The sequence below is a fragment of the Bos mutus genome, chromosome 7 (assembly GCF_027580195.1).
Source record: "Bos mutus isolate GX-2022 chromosome 7, NWIPB_WYAK_1.1, whole genome shotgun sequence".
Classification (NCBI taxonomy): Eukaryota; Metazoa; Chordata; class Mammalia; order Artiodactyla; family Bovidae; genus Bos; species Bos mutus.
The window spans coordinates 53622224-53642843 of NC_091623.1; the positions used below are offsets into that span (position 1 = coordinate 53622224).

At 42.6% G+C, this 20620-nt stretch overlaps 1 protein-coding gene across 1 annotated transcript; it reads right to left on the minus strand.

Annotated features, from left to right (window-relative positions):
• Positions 1-11448: 11448 nt before the first annotated feature.
• LOC102266986 (olfactory receptor 7D2) lies at positions 11449-12726 on the minus strand. Its single transcript, XM_005908176.2, has one exon. The coding sequence runs from the start codon at positions 12541-12543 to the stop codon at positions 11605-11607; it is 939 nt and encodes a 312-aa protein (XP_005908238.1). The 5' UTR covers positions 12544-12726; the 3' UTR covers positions 11449-11604.
• Between the last annotated feature and the right edge of the window lie 7894 nt (positions 12727-20620).

Below are 20620 nucleotides of genomic sequence, written 5' to 3' on the forward strand. Positions count from 1 at the left end.
AGGGAAAGGTGGAGAGGAGATCATTGGGAGTTACAAAATTAAATGATATTTTCTTATCCTCATGCCGTTTGCTTGAAACAGGATCTTTAAGCAGACCATTCTCTGTCTCAAGTTTGACTTGGAAAAGGATACCATGAAAAAGCTTTATAGATAATTCCTCCATTATCATATAGTAGCTTCTCTATTACTATCCCAATTGATCCCTCTATTATTGTCATAATGATCAATGTAGCATAATGCACCCTAATTCCAAAGGCAAAATCAGAGCCCCACCATAATTGTTCCCAGCAGGTTTGTGTTCTAGTTCTTTACATTTTTTCAGGTTGAGAGGACTATGCCTTTTCTGTTCCATTGCCATTTCACAACCTAAGCACTTAGTATAGTACTTGGTATATAATGTGTGTGTGTGCTTAGTAGCTTCAGTCATGTCTGACTCTTTTTGACCTTATGGATTGAAGCCCACCAGGCTCCTCTTCCATGGGATTCTCCAGGCAAGAATATTGGAGTGGATTGCCATGCCCTCCTCCAGGGGATCTTTTCAGCCCAAGGGTCAAACTCTGTCTGTGTCTCCTGCATTGCAGGTGGATTCTTTCCCCACTGGGCCATCTGGGATATAATAGATGCTCTATAAATATTTGTTGAATGAATAACAGAAATTGTCAGGGTGGAGTAGAGGCAATTCCCTTTCATAAAATCTTTTGACTAAGAACAAAGAGACTATTTATCATGAACTTTTTTCAACTGAAAATAAAGAGGATGAGAGCCTTCTGTCTTTTATTGTGTTCCTTAAAAAAAAAAAAAAAAAAACCCTTGGTTTCTCTTTGAATGTTGCACCTCTGCCACAGGAGGGAATTTCTAAACTGAGAACAATTGTCCTCAATTTTATATGCATTTAAGCAAACGTTCCTTCCTGAACCAAGGAGACTTCCCTGGTGGCTCAGATGGTAAAGCGTCTGCTTATAATGTGGGAGACCCGGGTTCGATCCCTGGGTTGGGAAGATCCCCTGGAGAAGGAAATGGCACCCCACTCCAGTATTCTTGCCTGGAAAATCCCATGGATGAAGGAGCCTGGTAGGCTACAGTCCACGGGGCTGCAAAGAGTCGGACACGACTGAGTGAATTCACTTTCACTTTCACTTTCCTTCCTTTGAGCTGAAATGTGTCTTTATAAATTACATGGTTTTAATTCCCCTCTCTGAAAATAATTTCTCTTTGCCATGATAACTTTAGATGTTTGCAGACATTTAAATGATTCTCTAAGTCTCCTCATCTTTCATTGATTTCAGTTATTTGAGTGCCTACTGTATGCCAGGCACTGGATTAGAGCCAAGTATGAAAGGTAAGAGACATGGGCTCTGCTATTCTGTAGCATTGAGTGTTACGGAAATGTTACTGCCTTGGAAGAAAAGTTATGACCAACCTAGATAGCATATTGAAAAGCAGAGACATTACTTTGCCAACAAAGGTCTGTCTAGTCAAGGCTATGGTTTTTCCAGTGGTCATGTATGGATGTGAGAGTTGGACTGTGAAGAAAGCTGAGCACTGAAGAATTGATGCTTTTGAACTGTGGTGTTGGAGAAGACTCTTGAGAGTCCCTTGGACTGCAAGGAGATCCAACCAGTCCATTCTAAAGGAGATCAGCCCTGGGTGTTCTTTGGAAGGAATGATGCTAAAGCTGAAACTCCAGTACTTTGGCCACCTCATGCGAAGAGTTGACTCATTGGAAAAGACTCTGATGCTGGGAGGGATTGGGGGCAAGAGGAGAAGGGGACGACAGAGGATGAGATGGCTGGATGGCATCACTGACTCGATGGACGTGAGTCTGGGTGAACTCCAGGAGTTGGTGATGGACAGGGAGGCCTGGCATGCTGTGATTCATGGGGTCGCAAAGAGTCGGACACGACTGAGTGACTGAACTGAACTTGACTCCTCTGAGGTCATTATTCTGATTAAGACTCTGATGATCCAGCCATGCAAAGAAAGTGATTAGTAGGAGTATTAACTGGTCAAATGTAAGGAACTTAGTTGAAATCCAAGAAAGTTTGTGAAAGAAGATGAATGAGGACAGGCAACTTTTAAAATAGTGAGATGACATGAATACAGAAATATCAGTGGGACAGACTAGACAGTCATGAAACAGTTATTAGCCAACGTGAGAATTTAGTTTGTAATATAGATAATATTGGGCTTCCCTGGTAGTGATTAAAGAATCTGCCTGCCAATGCAGGAGATCTGGGTTCGATCCCTGGACCTGGAAGATCCTCTGGAGAAGAGCCTGGCTATCGACTCCAGTATTCTTGCCCCCAGAATTCCAGGGACAGAGGACCCTGGTGGGCTGCAGTCCATGGGGTCACAAAGAGTTTGACGTGACTGAGCAAGTGAGCATGAGCAACACTATATATGAGAGTCACACATTTATTTATTGGAAAATAATGCTTTGATATTAGATACTCAATTACTCAACATTTTATAATTCTAGGAACATCCTGTACAATTTCATAGCTTTGGACCTTTACCCCTCTCACTGGGAGTCCCCTCTCACCTGGAAAAGTCGTATCCCCCCTTCCATACTCTGTCCTGAAATCTTCATTGGCATTGCCAGGCAGCAACGGGCATACTCTCTTTGGACCTTCTCTGTACCTTGTTGAAACTGGACCACACCTGAAGCAAGCTATCACACTGCATCCATGTGTTCATTTCTGGGTTTTTACATCCTACCTGGAGAGCAACACATTATAGTTACCTCTTTATATGCAGTACCCAGCTCAGTGTTAGGCATAGAGGAGAAGCTCTGTAGATGTAAAAATGTCCTTTTGAAGGAAAAAATGGTGGAAAATTATTCAGGTGGGTACAGAGTAGGCTTCCCTGGTGGTTCAGATGGCAAAGAATCAACCTGCTGTGCAAGAGACCCGGGTACAATCCTGGTTTGGGAAGATCCCCTGGAGAAGGGAATGGCTGCCCACTCCAGTATTCTTGCCTGGGGAATTCCATGGAAAGAGGAGCCTGGCAGTCTATGGTTGACTCATGGGGTTGAAAAGAGTTGAACACAACCAAAGGACTAACACATACACACATAGAGTGGGTTATGAGGGGGTGGGCCAAAACTGAAGGACACTTAGAGTTGACCTAGAAATAGAGGTAAGAGAACACAGATTGTAGTGGGGCTTGGAGAGCTCTGTCCAGCACCAGGGACTTTTCCTTGATTTTGGTGGGCTTTTCTTCCCCTGGTGTCTCAGTCGGGGGAAAAAAAAAAAAATCTGCCTGCAATGCAGGAGACCTGGGTTTGATCCCTGGGTGGGGAAGATCCCCTGGAGAAGGGAATGGCAACCCACTCCAGTATTCTTGCCTGGAGAATCGCATAGACAGATGAGGCTGGTGGGCTACAGTCCATGGGGTCGCAAAGAGATACAGCTGAGCGACTAACACCTCTTCCCCGTACATACCTACCTGTGTGCCAGGAAAATGTGCAAGGAAAATATTTGGCTCCTTCTTACCTCTTTACCACAGCTGTCTTTGAGCAACATAAGGCATCACAGTGCAATTTCTAAAGGTCTGGGCTCTATGATCTTTGCTTCTCTCAGTGGAGGACAAACAAGGACAGAGATCAGAGACAAAGAGCTGAGTCTGGGACTCAGGGCTAGACTGATACCTGGCGTGGCACAGGGCTTTTCCTCCTGCTGTGGGATAGGTGAGCCAGAGGAGAAGAGCACAGGAGAATTATGTGGGGCTGAATCTCCTCACTTCCTACTGAATGATTGGCTGCTTTTGTGGTCTGTTTCTGGAGAGTTCCCCCCTTGAGGGTTCGGGCAGTGACCTGCTCTGCCACATCCACCCACTGGGAGCAGAGCTGGAGCCACATGTGGGGTCTGCTATCCCCTCATCCCCAAGTCCTACAACCCCATACCTCAGCCCTCATTAGCCCCTTTTCTTCCTGAAGCAGTTTTTCTCTTCGGGTGTGGCCTCTAGGGTACCCAGCTTCCCTTAGGGAGCATCTTACTCCACCTCCAGTTCAATTGCAAGTCTAAAGATTAAGAAACATCTTGGGTGAAGCCTTCTTCAAGATCCTGGGGACACCTGAGGACCACGCTTTGGAACAGATATGAAACCAGTAGAGGGATTTCCCTGGTGGTCCAATGGCTAAGACTCCATGCTCCCAATGCGGGGTGCCTGAATTCAATCTCTGGTCAGGGAGCTAGAGCCCACATGCTGCAAACTGAGTTCACATGACCAACTAAAAGATCTCATGAGCTGCAACTGAGAGTTTGCATGTTGCAGCTACAGATTCCGCATGCTTCAACAAAAATCAAAGATCCCATGTGCTGCAACTAAGATTTAGTTCAGTTCATTTCAGTTCAGTCGCTCAGTCATGTCCTACTCTTTATGACCCCATGAATTGCAGCATGCCAGGCTTCCCTGTTGATCACCAGCTCCCGGAGTTCACCTAAACTCATGTCCATTGAGTCCGTGATGCCATCCAGCCATTTCATCCTCTGTCATCCCCTTCTCCTCCTGCCCCCAATCCCTCCCAGCATCAGAGTCTTTTCCAATGATACAACTCTTCCTATGAGGTGGCTAAAGTACTGGAGTTTCAGCTTTAGCATCAGTCCTTCCAAAGAACACCCAGGACTGATCTCCTTTAGAATGGGCTAGTTGGATCTCCTTGCAGTCCAGGGGACTCTCAAGAGTCTTCTCTAACACCACAGTTCAAAAGCATCAATTCTTCAGTGCTCAGCTTTCTTCACAGTCCAACTTTCACATCCATACATGACCACTGGAAAAACCATAGCCTTGACTAGATGGACCTGAGAGAGTCATTTCCTAGGCAGGTTGATACGGAGTCTAGGGGTCCCCAAGGAGAGAGGGGTCTGGAATTCTCAAGGAGGAAGAAAGGACAAACTTTTTTTCTTTCTCCACATTCCTTAGGATTATATAACAATAATGTATCCTGCCTAAGGACAGTCTTTGGATTCAACCTTCCGTTATCTTAAAATGTTAATTATGGGAGTAGACCTGGTCTTTACAAGGATGTATCTTGCCTGAAGACAGTGTTATCTTAAAATGTAAATTATGGGAGTAGGTCTGATGAGGTCTTTACAACCTCCAGATATTCTTTGGATTATATAACTTCATTGTTAACACTAGCAAGCGGGTACTCTTTCTACCCCCTTCTGATGCCTATGTCAGAAGCTTTCTCTATCTCCTTTATACTTAAATAAAACTCTATTACACAAAAGCTCTGAGCAATCAAGCCTCGTCTCTGGCCCCGGATTGAATTCTTCTCCTCCGGGGGCCGAGAATCCCGGTGTCTTCGCGTGATTCAACCACAGACCTTTCAGACATTTGTTGGCAAAGTCACATCTCTGCTTTCTAATATGCTGTCTAGATTGGTCATAATTTCCCTTCCAAGGAGTAAGCGTCTTTTAATTTCATTGCTGCAATCACCATCTGCAGTGATTTTGGAGCCCAGAAAAATAAAGTCTGACATTGTTTCAACAGTTTCCCCATCTATTTCCCATGAAGTGATGGGACCAGATGCCATGATCTTACTTTTCTGAAAGTTGAGCTTTAAGCCAACTTTTTCACTCTCCTCTTTCACTTTCATCAAGAGGCTTTTTAGTTCTTCAGTTTCTGCCATAAGGGTGGTGTAATCTGCATATCTGAGGTTATTGATGTTTATCCCACCCAGCGTTTCTCATGATGTACTCTGCATAGAAGTTAAATAAGCAGGGTGACAATATACAGCCTTGATGTACTCCTTTTCCTATTTGGAACCAGTCTGTTGTTCCATGTCCACTTCTAACTGTTGCTTCCTGACCTACATATAGGTTTCTCAAGAGGCAGGTCAGATGGTCTCGTATTCCCATCTCTTTCAGAATTTTCCACAGTTTATTGTGATCCACACAGTCAAAGGCTTTGGCATAGTCAATAAAGCAGAAAGAGATGCTTTTCTGGAACTCTCTTGCTTTTTCGATGATCCAGCAGATGTTGGCAATTTGATCTCCGGTTCCTCTGCCTTTTCTAAATCCAGCTTCAATATCTGGAAGTTCATGGTTCACATATTGCTGAAGCCTGGCTTGGAGAATTTTGAGCATTACCTTACTAGCATGTGAGATGAGTGCAATTGTGCAGTAGTTTGAGCATTCTTTGGCACTGCCTTTCTTTGGGATTGGAATGAAAACTGACCTTTTCCAGTCCTGTGGCCACTGCTGAGTTTTCCAAATTTGCTGGCATAGTGAGTGCAGCACTTTCACAGCATCATCTTTCAGGATTTGGAATCGCTCAACTGGAATTCCATCACCTCCACTAGCTTTGTTCATAGTGATGCTTTCTAAGGCCCACTTGACTTCACATTCCAGGATGTCTGGCTCTAGGTCAGTGATCACACCTTCGTGATTATCTGGGTCATAAAGATCTTTTTTATACAGTTCTGTGTATTCTTGCCACCTCTTCTTAATATCTTCTGCTTCTGTTAGGTCCATACCATTTCTGTCCTTTATCGAGCCCATCTTTGCGTGAAATATTCCCTTGGTATCTCTAATTTTCTTGAAGAGATCTCTAGTTTTTCCCATTCTGTTGTTTTCCTCGAGGAAGGCTTTCTTATCTCTCCTTGTTATTCTTTGGAACTCTGCATTCAAATGGGAATATCTTTCCTTTTCTCCTTTGCTTTTCGCTTCTCTTCTTTTCACAACTATTTGGGTGCAGCCAAAAAAAAAAAAAAAAAGCAGTGGACAGGAGGACAAGCTTTCAAGGGTCACTGCAGTAACAGGACAATGACCTTGACCATTCCCAGGCCCAAACAGGCATGAGGCAACTTGATACTGTGTGTCTGGAGAGTGAAGTCAGAAGTCAGGGGTCACTGAGTGATGGGATGTCAGGACCTTCACAGAGCCCTGTGGTCTGCTTTGTAGTCGGCCTAGCAGATGTCCCCTGTTCATTCAACTTATAAACCCTTTTAAAGCCCCTTCCTTTTTAAAAAACTTTTTATTTGATATTGGAGTATACCCGATTAACAATGTGGTGATACTTTCAAGTGGACAGTGAAGGGATTCAGCCATAGATAAACACGTATCCATCCTCCTCCAAACTGCCCTCCTATGCAGGCTGCCACATGGCACTGAGAGGGGTTCCCTGGAGCACCTTCCATTTTTGATAATGTGATAAACAAGTCAGAGTAAGCCTCATGGGATTTCCTTGTGCTTGTACAATCCATTGAGGTTATCCAAGGAGACAAATGATAAATAAACAGGTAAATAGAAAATAATATATATAGATAATGATGTAATTATGTAAATAGATAATGATGTATATGATTTAAAATATTAATGAAGTAGGGCTATGGGCTAGAGTGAGCCTGAGGCTTCTCAGAGGAGGTGACATTTGGAGCTAAGATGGAAATATTCATAAAAGACCTGGAGCCAGGCAAAAGGCAAGGAGGAAAAAGCATACTTGGCACTCTCGGGAGAGGAAAGCACATGTGCAAAAGCCCTGAGACAGCAACTGGCTTGATATTTTTGTCACAGGCCAGTGTTTCAGAAGCCAACATGGAAAATATGTGAGATGCGTGTGGCCAAATGTTAGGGCTGTGGTCATTCAGAGCTTTATAGACCCATTTCAGAAGTTAGGGTTTTAATCTTAGAGAGATAGGAAGACACTGCAATGCTTTGTAGCAAAAATGATGTGATGTGATGTTCTTTTTTGATTTCTAAATTTTCTCTGGCTGCTGTGTAGAGATTGGGCTGTAGGTGGGCCAGACTCGAATTAGGGAGACCAATGAAGAGACATGGAGACCATCTAGGGAGCGATGGCAACAATTACCATTACTCTTTAGGAGGTTTTTATTCTGATCAGTCTATCTGTCATATATTTTCAGTTAGTTTAATTCTCACCTGATCATCCCAAAGGGAGCACAAAAAATTTTCCAAGATTATGAAATGCCTTGTTGTTGTTTAATTGCTCAGTCAGGCCCAATTCTTTTGTGACTCCAGGGACCGTAGCACGCCAGGCTCCACTGTCCTCCACTATCAGAATTTGCTCAAATTCATGTCCATTGAGTCAGTGACACTGTCCAACCATCTCATGCTCTGCTGCCTTCTTCTCCTTTTGCCTTTAATTTTTTGCATCAGGGTCTGTTCCCATGAGTCGACTCCTCACATCATCTGGCCAAAGTATTGGAGCTTCACCTTCAGTAACAGAGGAGGAGATGGCAACCCACTCCAGTGTTCTTGCCTAGAGAACCCCTTGAACAGTATGAAATGCCTAGGTCACAGGAAAATGCCAACCACCTACAGAAAAAGATGGAAGTGCCAACTGACCAACCTGTCACCCCATAGTAACCTTTCTCTTCCTTCTAGCTCTGATATCAGGTTTTCATGGTGGGAAACAATGCACCTTTTTAATTACTATTTTGTTTTTGGCTGTACTGGGTCTTTGTTGCTGTGTGCGGATTTCTCTAGTTGCAGTGAGCAGAGGCTACTGTCTAGTCACAGTGTGCGGGCTTCTCATTTCAGGGGCTCCTCTTATTGTAGATCACAGGCTCTATGACACACAGGCTTCAGTAGCTGCAGCACGTGAGCTCAGTAGTGTGGTGCATGGCCTTAGTTGCTCCTTGGCATGTGGAATCTTCCCAGATCAAGTATTGAACTCGTGTCCCCTGCATTGGCAGATGGATTCTTAACCATTGGACCATGAGGGAAGTCCACAATGCATCTTTAAAGAGGTCCATTGGCGTTGTGTGAGTCTGGAGGTCCATGGGGTGAATGGGAAGAACTGCTGGGAGCAGTATTTCCTCCTCATCAAGACAAACAGGACAGCTGGGACAGACAGATGCTATGGTAACAATATGCAAGATTTCTGCTCTGAGAACTGCAGTTGTGTTCTTTGTTTTGACAGGGGTCCAAGGAGTCTCCCTCAGAGTTCTGCTTTTCTCCCACACCTATTTGAGCTCCCATAGGTGTCTCAGCTATGAGCAGCAAGTGGGTGCCTCTCAAGTGTCCTCTAAGTGTTCCAAAAAGATGGTGAATGTGATAATTAGAATGAAGACAAGGAGGACAGCAACTGTGTTATGAACCTTTGTGGAGGGCATCCTATGTCCCAAGTCAGAGCTTATATAGCTTGTTTCATTTCATCTGCATAATCACCCTCAAAATCTAGGTGCATGCTCTGTTATTGTTATTGTTAAACTTTTTCTTGGAGTATAGTTATTTACAATGTTGTGTTGATTTCTGCTGTGCAGCAAAGTGATTCAACTATACATATACATATATCCACTCTTTTAGATTTTTTTCTCATTTGGGTCCACAGAGCACTGAGTAGAGTTCCCTGTGTTTTGCAGTAGGTTCTCTATTTTAAACAGAGTATCAGTAGTGTATATGTAGCAATACCAGTCTCCCAATTCATCTTATCCTTTCTCCCCTTGATATCCATAAGTTTGTTCTGTGACTTTATCTCTGCTCTGAAAATAACTTCATTTTTAAAAGATTCCATGTATAAGTGATATTATGATCCTATTTTTCTGCTTTATTATTATTTTATAGAAAAGAGAAGGAGCTATGAATTTTTATGTAATTTGTACAAGTCATGAAGTAGAAAGGTGTGAAGCCAAGTTTAAATCAGGCCATCTGACTCCAAACACAGGGCAACTGAATGGTATTCTCCCTCTGTCAACTAGACATTTCACTTCCTGGACACTCCAGGAAGAGATTGCCTGCTCACTCTGCTTTCCCTTTGGGGGTTCCGGGGAGACCACAGTGGGGAGCAGTGGATGGCACCTGATGCATCAACTAAAGAGGAATTGCTGTGATCACAGGCAGAGAGCATGGGAAGAGTTGTTCAGTTGACAAAAATTGAGTTTATTATGGATGGGAAGAAGTTTTTGTTTATTTTGTGTGCAAGAATCCTGGTCATTTTATAGCTGACTAAAGTTATAAATGTAGATCTGTTTTAAAAAAGGTTTAAAACTTCTGTAGGTGGTAAACCCATGTTCATAGCAGCATTATTCAGAGTAGCCAAAAGATGGAAAGAACCCAACTGTCCATAAACATATGAATGGACAAAGAAAATGTGTAATGTACATACCATGGATATTCATTGGAAGGACTGAAGCTTCAATACTTTGGCCACCAGATGCAAAGAGCCAATTCATTGGAAAAGACCCTGATTCTGGGGAAGATTGAAGGCAGGAAGAGAAAGGGTTGACAGAGAATGAGATAGTTGGATGGTATCATTGACTCAATGGAGTCAATGAGCAAATTCTGGGAGACAGTGAAGGACAGGGAAGCCTGGCATGCTGCAATCCATGGGGTCACAAGAAGTCAGACATGACTGGGTAACTGAACAACAACAAGACACACACACACCCACACACACAACTATTTTTTGTTGAGATTCCATTTCACTTTCATAGTATTGTAACGGTTGTATTGTAGTGTCTGTGTCTTGCATGTCATCTAGTTGGTGCAACTGTTTGGTGTTTGTGTATATCCCGTTTTACGTGTGTGTGTGTGTGTTTTGTTGGCTGTTAGAATCTCAACTGTCTCACCTTTAAAATGGGAATAGATTCATTCCTATTGGAAAGATTATATGAGATAACAAAGAGCAGTTAGCATAGGCTTACCATAAAATAAGCACTCAAACATCAATTATATTTTCATATGTATTCAATCATACTTTATCCAATTTAAAAAACACTGATGGTGGTACAAACATATACACAACACAAATCCACAGTGAAACACATAGAAATAAAGTGAACAATCAGGAGTTTAAACATGCTATGCCAACATTGGAGATAACAAAGCTATAGTAAATTTCAAATTGAAGTTTTGAACTCACCAGTGTGGAAGTAAGAAGACCAAAGACATAATTTTTTGGATAGCAGATGGGGCAGAAATTACTGGGAGATTGTTTGAATGTGGATTAAAACCTGGAAGAGGGAATTCCCTGGTGGTCCAGTGGTTGGGACTCATCACTTTCACTGCCATGGCTCAGGTTCAATCCCTGGTCAGGGAACTAAGATCCTGCAAGCCATGAGACACAGCCAAAAAAACAAACAAGCAAGCAAACAAACAAAAAAAACTAAGAGAGGAAAAAAAAATCACAGATCTTACAAGATTGGGTGAAAAAAACAAGATGATTTGAGATATGCAAGAGTAATTCTTTCCTTTTTTGTTGGCTGGGCTTGGTCTTTTTTGCTGCACGTGAGCTTTTCTCTAGTTGCAGCAAGCGGAGGCTACTCTCTAGTTGCAGTGCTCAGGCTTCTTTTGTTTTGGAGCACAGGCTCTAGGGCATCTGGGCTTGAAAGTAGTAATGATGCATGGGCTGAGTTGCCCCATGGCTTGTGGGATCTTAGTTCCTGGGCCAGAAATTAAACCCATGTCCCCTGCATTGCAAGGTGGATTCTTAACCACTGGTCCACCAGGGAAGTTCCAAGAGTAAGAATGTCATCACCGACTCAATGGACATGAGTTTGAGCAAACTCTGGGAGATAGTGGAGGACAGGGAAGCCTGGTGTGCTGCAGTTCATGAGGTCGCAAAGAGTCAGATAGGACTTGATGACTGAACAACAACAACCCACAGAACCTCTTAGTCCTGAAGCCATTGGAATTATCACAAACAAGAGGTTGTTCTGTTGAGGAGCCTTCTGAAGGCTCCCTTCACATCCTTGTTCCTCAGGCTGTAGATGAAGGGGTTCAACATGGGGGTCACCACGCTGTACATCACGGAGGCCACTGAGACTTTCTGGGGGGAGTGAGTCACTGCAGAAGTGAAATGGACCCCCACACCTGTCCCATAAAATAAAGAAACGACTGAGAGGTGAGACCCACAGGTGGAAAATGCTTTTTGCTTTCCCCCAGATGAGGACATCTTCCTTATGGATGCAGCAATTTGTGAGTAGGAGAAAAGAATCCCAATGAGGGGGAAAACACCCAGAACACCAGTCATAAAATATATCAAAGTCCAGTTCAGGAAGGTATCAGAGCAGGCCAATTCAAGAATATGTGTCAGTTCACAGAAGAAATGTGGAATTTCAGGATCTCTACAGAAGGTCAGGTGCTTCATCAGACAAATGTGAAGGAGGGATGTCAGGACACCAATGAGCCAGGTAATAAAAACCAGCCAACCACAGAGGTGTGGGTTCATGATGACCGTGTAATGCAGAGGGTGACAGATGGCCACAAATCGGTCATAGGCCATGGAAGTCAGGAGCAGAGTGTCCAGGATAGGAAAAAGCATGGAAAAATACACCTGAGTGAGGCAGTCCATGTAGGAGATGGCTTTGTTCTCTGTGTGGATGCTCAGTAGCATCTTGGGGACTATGCTGGTGCTGAAACAGATGTCAACCAAGGACAGGTTTGAGAGGAAGAAGTACATGGGGGTGTGGAGGTGGGAGTCAAAAATGATGGCCAAGATGATGAGCAGGTTGCCAAGCACAGTGACCAAGTACATGGACAGGAACAGCCCAAATATGAGGGGCTGCAGTTCTGGGTCCTCAGAGAACCCAAGGAGAATAAACTCTGAAACTCCTGTTCTGTTTCCTGCTTCCATGTAGCTGATATATCTATGAAGGAAGAGACAAGAGCAGCAGGAATTAGCAGCAAACTGGCATCCTCCACATATTAGAAATATTGATCATGACTTTCACTCAAGTTTTAATGTTTATGAAGTTTGCCATTTTGTCTAAGCATTGGAGCTTTGTTCACTCAAAAGTGAAAACCTGTTTTTATCTTATAGCTTATCCTAATTTCTTGTATTAAGTATCCATTTTATGACAACAAAATGAAAATAGAATCCTATAAAATGGAATCTGGCATTCCTGACCACTTCTCTGACGGATCTGTTTTATAACAACCCTGTCAGACGGTTATGGATTTCACAATGGGGACAAATCAACACGATAGAAATAATGTTGCTTCTGTGGGATTGAAATCCTGCACATTTGGGATCCTGCCAAAAGTGCAGGACTTCAGTCTAAAGACTAGGGAGCATCAGGGCTTCCCTGTGGCTCAGTGGTAAAGAATCCACCTGCCAACACAGGAGACATGGGTTTGATTCCTGGTCTGGGAAGATCCCACATGCCACAGAGCAACTAAGCTCCAGCACCGCAACTACTGAGCCTGTGCTCTAGAGCCCAGGAGCTGCAACTACTGAGACCTGGGTATCCTAGAGCCCATGCTCTGCAACAAGAGAAGCCACTGCAAGGAGAAGCCCATGCACTGCAACTAGAGAGTAGCCCCAGCTCACCATAACAGAAAAGCCTGCACATAGCAGCAAAGACCCAGCACAACCAGAAATAAAAATATAAAGACTAGGGAACATCAGACAAACTCAAGTCGAAGGACATTTTACACCATGCCTGACCTGCCCCTTTCAAAAATGTAAATGCCAACAAATTCAAATAAATTCTAGCAATTGTTCTGGATTAAAGGAGATTAAAAAGACATGTCAGCTGAATGTAATCATAGATGTTCTTTTGCTGCAGATGGAATTATCAGGATAACTGTCAACATAGACATGAGTTCTGTAAATTTAATAATAGTATATAAATTTTAATTTTATTATTTTGATAATTGGACTATGGCTGTGTGAGGCAATGCCCTTGTTTCTAGTGAATTTTGAAGACTTAGAGATAAAGAGATCCCATATGTACAGTTCTATTTTCTCTTAAGTGGTTCTGAAAATTTTCACCAAGAGACACAGGCACACACACACACTTACAAAAGGAAGAAGGAAAAGTGGATTAAAAAAAGTAAAGATGTTAAAGTGTTAAAATTGGGGAGATCTAATAGAAGATATACATAAGAACTATTTGTTCTTTTAACCTTTCTGTAAATCTGAAATGAGGTTAAAATCAAAAGTTAAAAAGTATCCCCTTCACATTATGCCCAGTAGTACAGGGCAGAAAAACAAGAAGAAAACCCTTTGTGAGATGCTGTCAGAAAAGAGTTAGACTCCCTGGTAGCTCAGATGGTAAAGAATCTGCCTGCAATGCAGGAGACTAGGCTTCAATCTCTGGGTGGGGAAGATCCCCTAGAGAAGGGAATGGAATGGCAACCCACTCCAGTATTCTTGCCTGGAGAATTTCATGGACAGAGGAGCCTGTCAGGCTATAGTCCAAGGGGTTGAAAACAGTCAGACACAACTGAGCAACTAACACTTTCACTTTTCAAAGAACACTGCAGCTGGGGTCACCACTCACAGATTTTGGAGCCCACAGTCACACTGTCCTAGAAACCTCAGCCTGAGGAACTTAGTCTAAAATGGTCCCCGATGAACAGTACCCTAGGTCCCAAGCAGAAGCAAACACATCTCTGGAAGGTGCTTTCATCCCAGGATCTTCTCCTCAATGTCCAGAAGGGAGACAGTTTTGCAGTATCCAGAAGGGAGAAGGTCTGCAGTTTTTCTTTCTTTTAACACTCTTTCCAGGTTTTCCTGTACACGTTGCTCCTCCCAACCTCCCAGTCTTATTTAGCATCATACCAGCCTTTCACTCTCAAAGCCCCCAACATGTTTGCCTTTAGGAGTCCTAAAAACGCTAGGATTCTTCCCCCAACCATGCCTGTGGAAGTGCTGCCCTCTCTGATGAAATCCTCCTCCCTGCTTTGGTCATCTTGTGGTGACTCCTGTCCTCATCTCTAAGATGAACCCTCCCTGCCCACCAACTGCAGTTCACTAATCCATGCCTTTAGAACCCTTTCTACTTTTCTCCACTAAACAAATCATAGTTATGTTTTTGCATTTACTTATGGAATTAATTGAGCTGTCCCTCTTACTGAATCATAAATCACGCAAGTTCAGATAACACATTACTCACCTTTGTATCCCCAGGGCTGTGTTATCAAAGAATATGGAAAGCTGAATGAAGGTTGAAAACAGATATCATTAAATGTAACAGAAATGGGAAATCTACAAGTTAACCTCACACTGACTGTAGCTGCACCAAGGTAAGAAAGGAGTAGTGGACACCTTACCTTTGACAAAGGAGGCAAGAATATGCAATGGAGAAAAGACAGTCTCTTTAACAAGTGGTGCTGGGAAAACTGGTCAACCACTTATAAAAGAATGAAACTAGAACACTTTCTAACACCATACACAAAAATAAACTCAAAATGGATTAAAGATCTCAACGTAAGACCAGAAACTATAAAACTCCTAGAGGAGAACATAGGCAAAACACTCTCTGACATACATCACAGCAAGATCCTCTATGACCCACCTCCCAGAATATTGGAAATAAAAGCAAAAATAAACAAATGGGACCTAATTAAACTTAAAAGCTTCTGCACAACAAAGGAAACTATAAGCAAGGTGAAAAGACAGCCTTCAGAATGGGAGAAAATAATAGCAAATGAAGCAACTGACAAACAACTAATCTCAAAAATATATAAGCAACTCCTACAGCTCAATTCCAGAAAAATAAATGACCCAATCAAAAAATGGGCCAAAGAACTAGACATTTCTCCAAAAAAGACATACAGATGGCTAACAAACACATGAAAAGATGCTCAACATCACTCATTATCAGAGAAATGCAAATCAAAACCACAATGAGGTACCATTTCATGCCAGTCAGAATGGCTGTGATCCAAAAGCCTACAAGCAATAAATGCTGGAGAGGGTGTGGAGAAAAGGGAACCCTCTTACACTGTTGGTGGGAATGCAAACTAGTACAGCCACTATGGAGAACAGTGTGGAGATTCCTTAAAAAACTGGAAATAGAACTTCCATGCTAATGCTAAGTCACTTCAGTCGTGCCTGACTCTGTGTGACCCCATAGACGGCAGCCCACCAGGCTCTGCTGTCCCTGGGATTCTCCAGGCAAGAATACTGGAATGGGTTGCCATTTCCTTCTCCAATATATGAAAGAGAAAAGTGAAAGTGAAGTCGCTCAGTCGTGTCCGACTCTTAGCGACCCCATGGACTGCAGTCTACCAGGCTCCTGTGTCCATGGATTTTCCAGGCAAGAGTACTGGAGTGGGGTGCCATTGCCTTCTCCGAGAACTGCCATATGACCCAGCAATCCCACTTCTGGGCATACACTGAAGAAATCAGAATTGAAAGAGACACGTGTACCCCAATGTTCATCGCAGCACTGTTTATAATAGCCAGGACATGGAAGCAATCTAGATGTCCATCAGCAGACGAATGGATAAGAAAGCTGTGGTACATATACACAATGGAGTATTACTCAGCCATTAAAAAGAATACATTTGAATCAGTTCTAATGAGGTGGATGAAACTGGAGCCTATTATACAGAGTGAAGTAAGCCAGAAGGAAAAACACCAATACAGTATGCTAACACATATATATGGAATTTAGAAAGATGGTAACAATAACCCTGTATGGGAGACAGCAAAAGAGACACAGATGTATAGAACAGTCTTTTGGACTCTGTGAGAGAGGGAGAGGGTGGGATGATTTGGGAGAATGGCATTGAAACATGTATAATATCATATAAGAAATGAATCGCCAGTCCGGGTTCGATGCAGGATACTGGTTGCTTGGGGCTGGTGCACTGGGACGACCCAGAGGGATGGTATGGGGAGGGAGGTCCGAGGGGGGTTCAGGATGGGGAGCACGTGTACACCTGTGGCAGATTCATGTTGATGTATGGCAAAACAAATACAATATTGTAAAGTGGTTGGTCTCCAGTTAAAGTAAATAAATTTAAATTAAAAAAAGGAGTAGTATGAAGTTATCTGATAAAACCACAACAATATTGTAATTATCCTCCAATTAAAATAAATACATTAAAAATTAATCTGAAAAAATCCAACATAGCCCATTATGAATTAATATCAATCTGACAGTGCAAAAAATATTTAATATTAGTAAGTCAGATAACAACATATTTATGTCAATAGATCAATGCACAAAATAATGATAAGTTTCAAACCAAGTTTCATTTAACAAAATTTAAGTCATTGATGGGAAGGGAACAGAGCAAAACTTCAGTCACCTAAGAACAGAAGAGTACTGCCCACAGATGATAAAGTACAGCTATGTTAACCGAGTGTGAAAGAAAGTGAAAGTGTTAGTCGCTCAGTCACGTCTGACTCTTTGCGACCCCATGGATCATAGCCAGCCAAGCTCCTCTGTCCTTGGAATTCTCCAGGCAGGAATACTGGAGTGAGTTGCCATCCCTTCTCCAGAGGATCTTCCTGACCCAGGGATCGAAACTGGGTCTCTTGTATTGCAGGCAGATTCTTTACTGTTTGGGCCACCATGGAAGTCTGAGAGTCATCATTAAAACTTAAAAAAACCAAAACCAACCAATAAAATGCAGAAAGGGGAAACTGTGCCAGCTGTTATAACTATTTAACATTGTTTCTATTAATTCAAAAGAAACACCATAAAAAAGTAAACAAGGTTTAATATTAGGAAATGAAAACAAAATTGGTCACTATCAGTTGCTGATATGATATGAGACACCAAAGAAGGTTAATTTAAATAGAATTTGAACTAATCAGTGTCATCAGCTTTCTCGGATTTTCAAATAATCATTACAAAAGATAAGAGAAAAAGAGGGACTGTTCATAATTGCAGTGACATATAGGCACACCTGGCACAGAAAGGGGGTTTGATGCATATTTGTTGAACCAAAGAGTGTATGCTGCTGCTGCTGTTTAGTCGCTCAGTCGTGTCCGACTCTTTGTGACCCCTTGGACAGTAACCCACCAGGCTCCTCTGCCCGTGGAATTTCCCAGGCAAGAATACTGGAGTGGGTTACCATTCCCTTCTCCAGGGGATCTTCCCAACCCAGAGAATGAATGTAGGTCTCCTGTGTCTCCTGCATTGGGATTCTTTACCACTGAGCTACCTGGGAAGCCCTAAAGAGTGTACACAACCTAGTAGAAAGCAAGTGACCATGGGGGTGAGGTAGAGAAGCAGATATTTGCTGAAGCAGAGATTCTTCAATGAGAGCCTACATCAGAATCACCTGGAGGCCTTGTTAAAATGGACTGTTGGGTCCCTTCCCATGAGTTCCTGTCGTTATGATTGAGCAGGATCTGAGAGTGCATTTCTGTCATATTCCTGGGGATATTCTGCTCCTCTAGGAGCCCCACTTTCAGAACTACTGTGAGTGAAAGTCACAACCCCATGGACTATACGGTCATGGAATTCTCCAGGCCAGAATTCTGGAGTGGGTAGCCTTTCCCTTCTCCAGGGGATCTTTGTAACCCAGGGATAGAACCCAGGGATTGAACCTAGGTCTCCTGCATTGTAGGTGGATTTTTTACCAGCTAAGCCACAAGGGCTTCCCTGGTGGCTCAGACGGTAAAGTGTCTGCCTGCAATGCAGGAGACCTGGGTTTGATCCCGGGGTCAGGAAGATGCCCTGGAGAAGGAAATGACAACCCACTCCAGTACTCTTGCCTGGAAAATTCCATGGATGGAGGAGCCGTGGGCTACAGTCCATGGGGTTGCAAAGAGTCAGACACGACTGAGCAACTTCACTTTAAGCCACAAGGGAAGCCCAAGAATACTGGAATAGGTAGCCTATCCCTTCTCCAGCAGATCTTCCCGACCCAGGGGTCAAACCGGGGTCTTCTGCATTGCAGGCAGATTCTTTACCAACTGAGCTATTAGGGAAGCCTGAGAGGTACTGTACTAGAGAAGAATAAGAAAGGTATTAGCAGGTGGATTGAAAACATTTATTACATCTGAGAGAGTGGCAATTCTTGATACTGAGAAAGTCACTAGTTTTTAGAGGGGCTGAGGCAGACAGAAAACAATTGTAATGGAATAAAATAAGACATAAATAGCTAGGAAAATAAATTCTAGAAATTTAACAGGAAACCATCTTGGGTTATTATCTATTATGTTACCTCCTTCTGGGAACCATCACTGTTTTGATTCTCCTTTTTATACACAGCACTCACTCATACAGCAAGATCTTCTTGGCTGGGATTGCTCAACAAAATGCTTGTGCAGCCTCTTCACCTCTGTCTCTTGGATGCTGAAGACAGATTCTCCCAGGGAGATGGAACCTGTCACAAAGCCATGACTGTGGGAGTTACCCATGTGGTCTCCTGGTCAGGCATCACTGAACTAGGGTGAGGCTGGTAGGGAGGTATTTACAGTTTCTCCAGCTCCTGGGGGAAGAATTCTCACCACTCATCATTAAATACATTGTTCCTTTGGTGCTCTGCTCTTCAAGTTATTCAGCTCCCTTTGGGTGGAGAGGAAATGGCAGAACAGAATGGTGTGTGCTTTAGGAAGGCAGCTTTGGGGCTAGATGGATCTCTCTCCCATTACCACCCTCTTCCTTCCTGGAAAAGCTTTCATCATTTTTGATTTGGTTTCGAGGTAAAGAAGTTACCCCTCAGGAATGTGTCTCTGATGTAAAGACTCATCTCCCTGTAGACACACCACTTAGGGTCACAAAGTAATACAGAAGAAAAGAGACACATCTGTCTCAGTGAATTCCTCATGACACTGGATATTTGTTATGTAGACAAGAGTCTTGTTTCAAGAGAGGGTCATCAACTGTGTTAAATGATGCTATGAGGTCGAGGAACAAAGGCTGAATGATTTAGTGACATGGAAACAGTGGCAAGAGCAATTTTGGTAGAGTGCTGGGGAGGGGTCTATTTGCAGAGCTTGGGAGTGATGTGGCAATGAGGAATTTGACCCTGTGAGTTTAAAACATTCTGCCAAGAATTTTGTTGGTGAAGGGAAAGAAAGAGACAATTATTTCTATGGTGTTTTTTTTTCTTTTTTTTCCATTTCAGACATGAGAAAATATTTAGATGGCAAAAGGAATGCTTCACTAGGCTGTAGCAAATTAAATTGGTACTGTGTCATTTAATGAAAATGATATCTGATATATTTCTAAATGAATGAATCATTTATTTTATAAATTATTCTTAGTTTTAAGTAATCGGTCATCTTTAATTAGTTGATAACAGAACTAGAACAGTGAAATCAAGGATGTGGTGTTATCACAAGTTTCATGGGTTAAAGTAACCTCCCATCACCAAGAATAACATCATAAAATTATCAGTTTTCTACTATGTATTGGGTTTTAGGATCTTTATTTTGTAAGATTTTAATGGAAGAACATGAATGAACGTATTGGCCAACCCAATATATATCACTTGACAAAGATATGTAAACTCAATGGTATAACCCAAGAGCCACTGGAACTAGAAATACAAGATGTCAATATTGTGTAGGGAATCTCTTCATTCCTTTCAGTAAATAGTCTTAGACAGCAGCAATTCCATTATGGCAAGATTCAAAAATATCCTTGCCATCACTCTGTATTTTTTTGTTTTGTTTTAAAATTTATTTATTTTGTTTTTGGTTCTGCTGGGTCTTTGTTGCTTTGGTGAGCAGGCCACTCTCTAGTTTCAGTCGTGCTCAGGCTTCTCAGTGAGGTGGCTTCTCTTGTTGCAGAACATGGACTCTAGGGCACGTGGGCTTCAGTGGTTGTGGCATACAGGCTTTGTTGCCCCAAGGCATGTGGGACCTTCCTGGATTGGAGATTGAACTAGTACCCCCACATTAGCAGGCAAATTTTTTTACTTTAAAAAATTATTTTATTTTATTTTTTATTTTTTTAAGCAGGCAAATTCTTAACCACTGGACCACCAGGGAAGTCCCATACTTATTTTCTAAA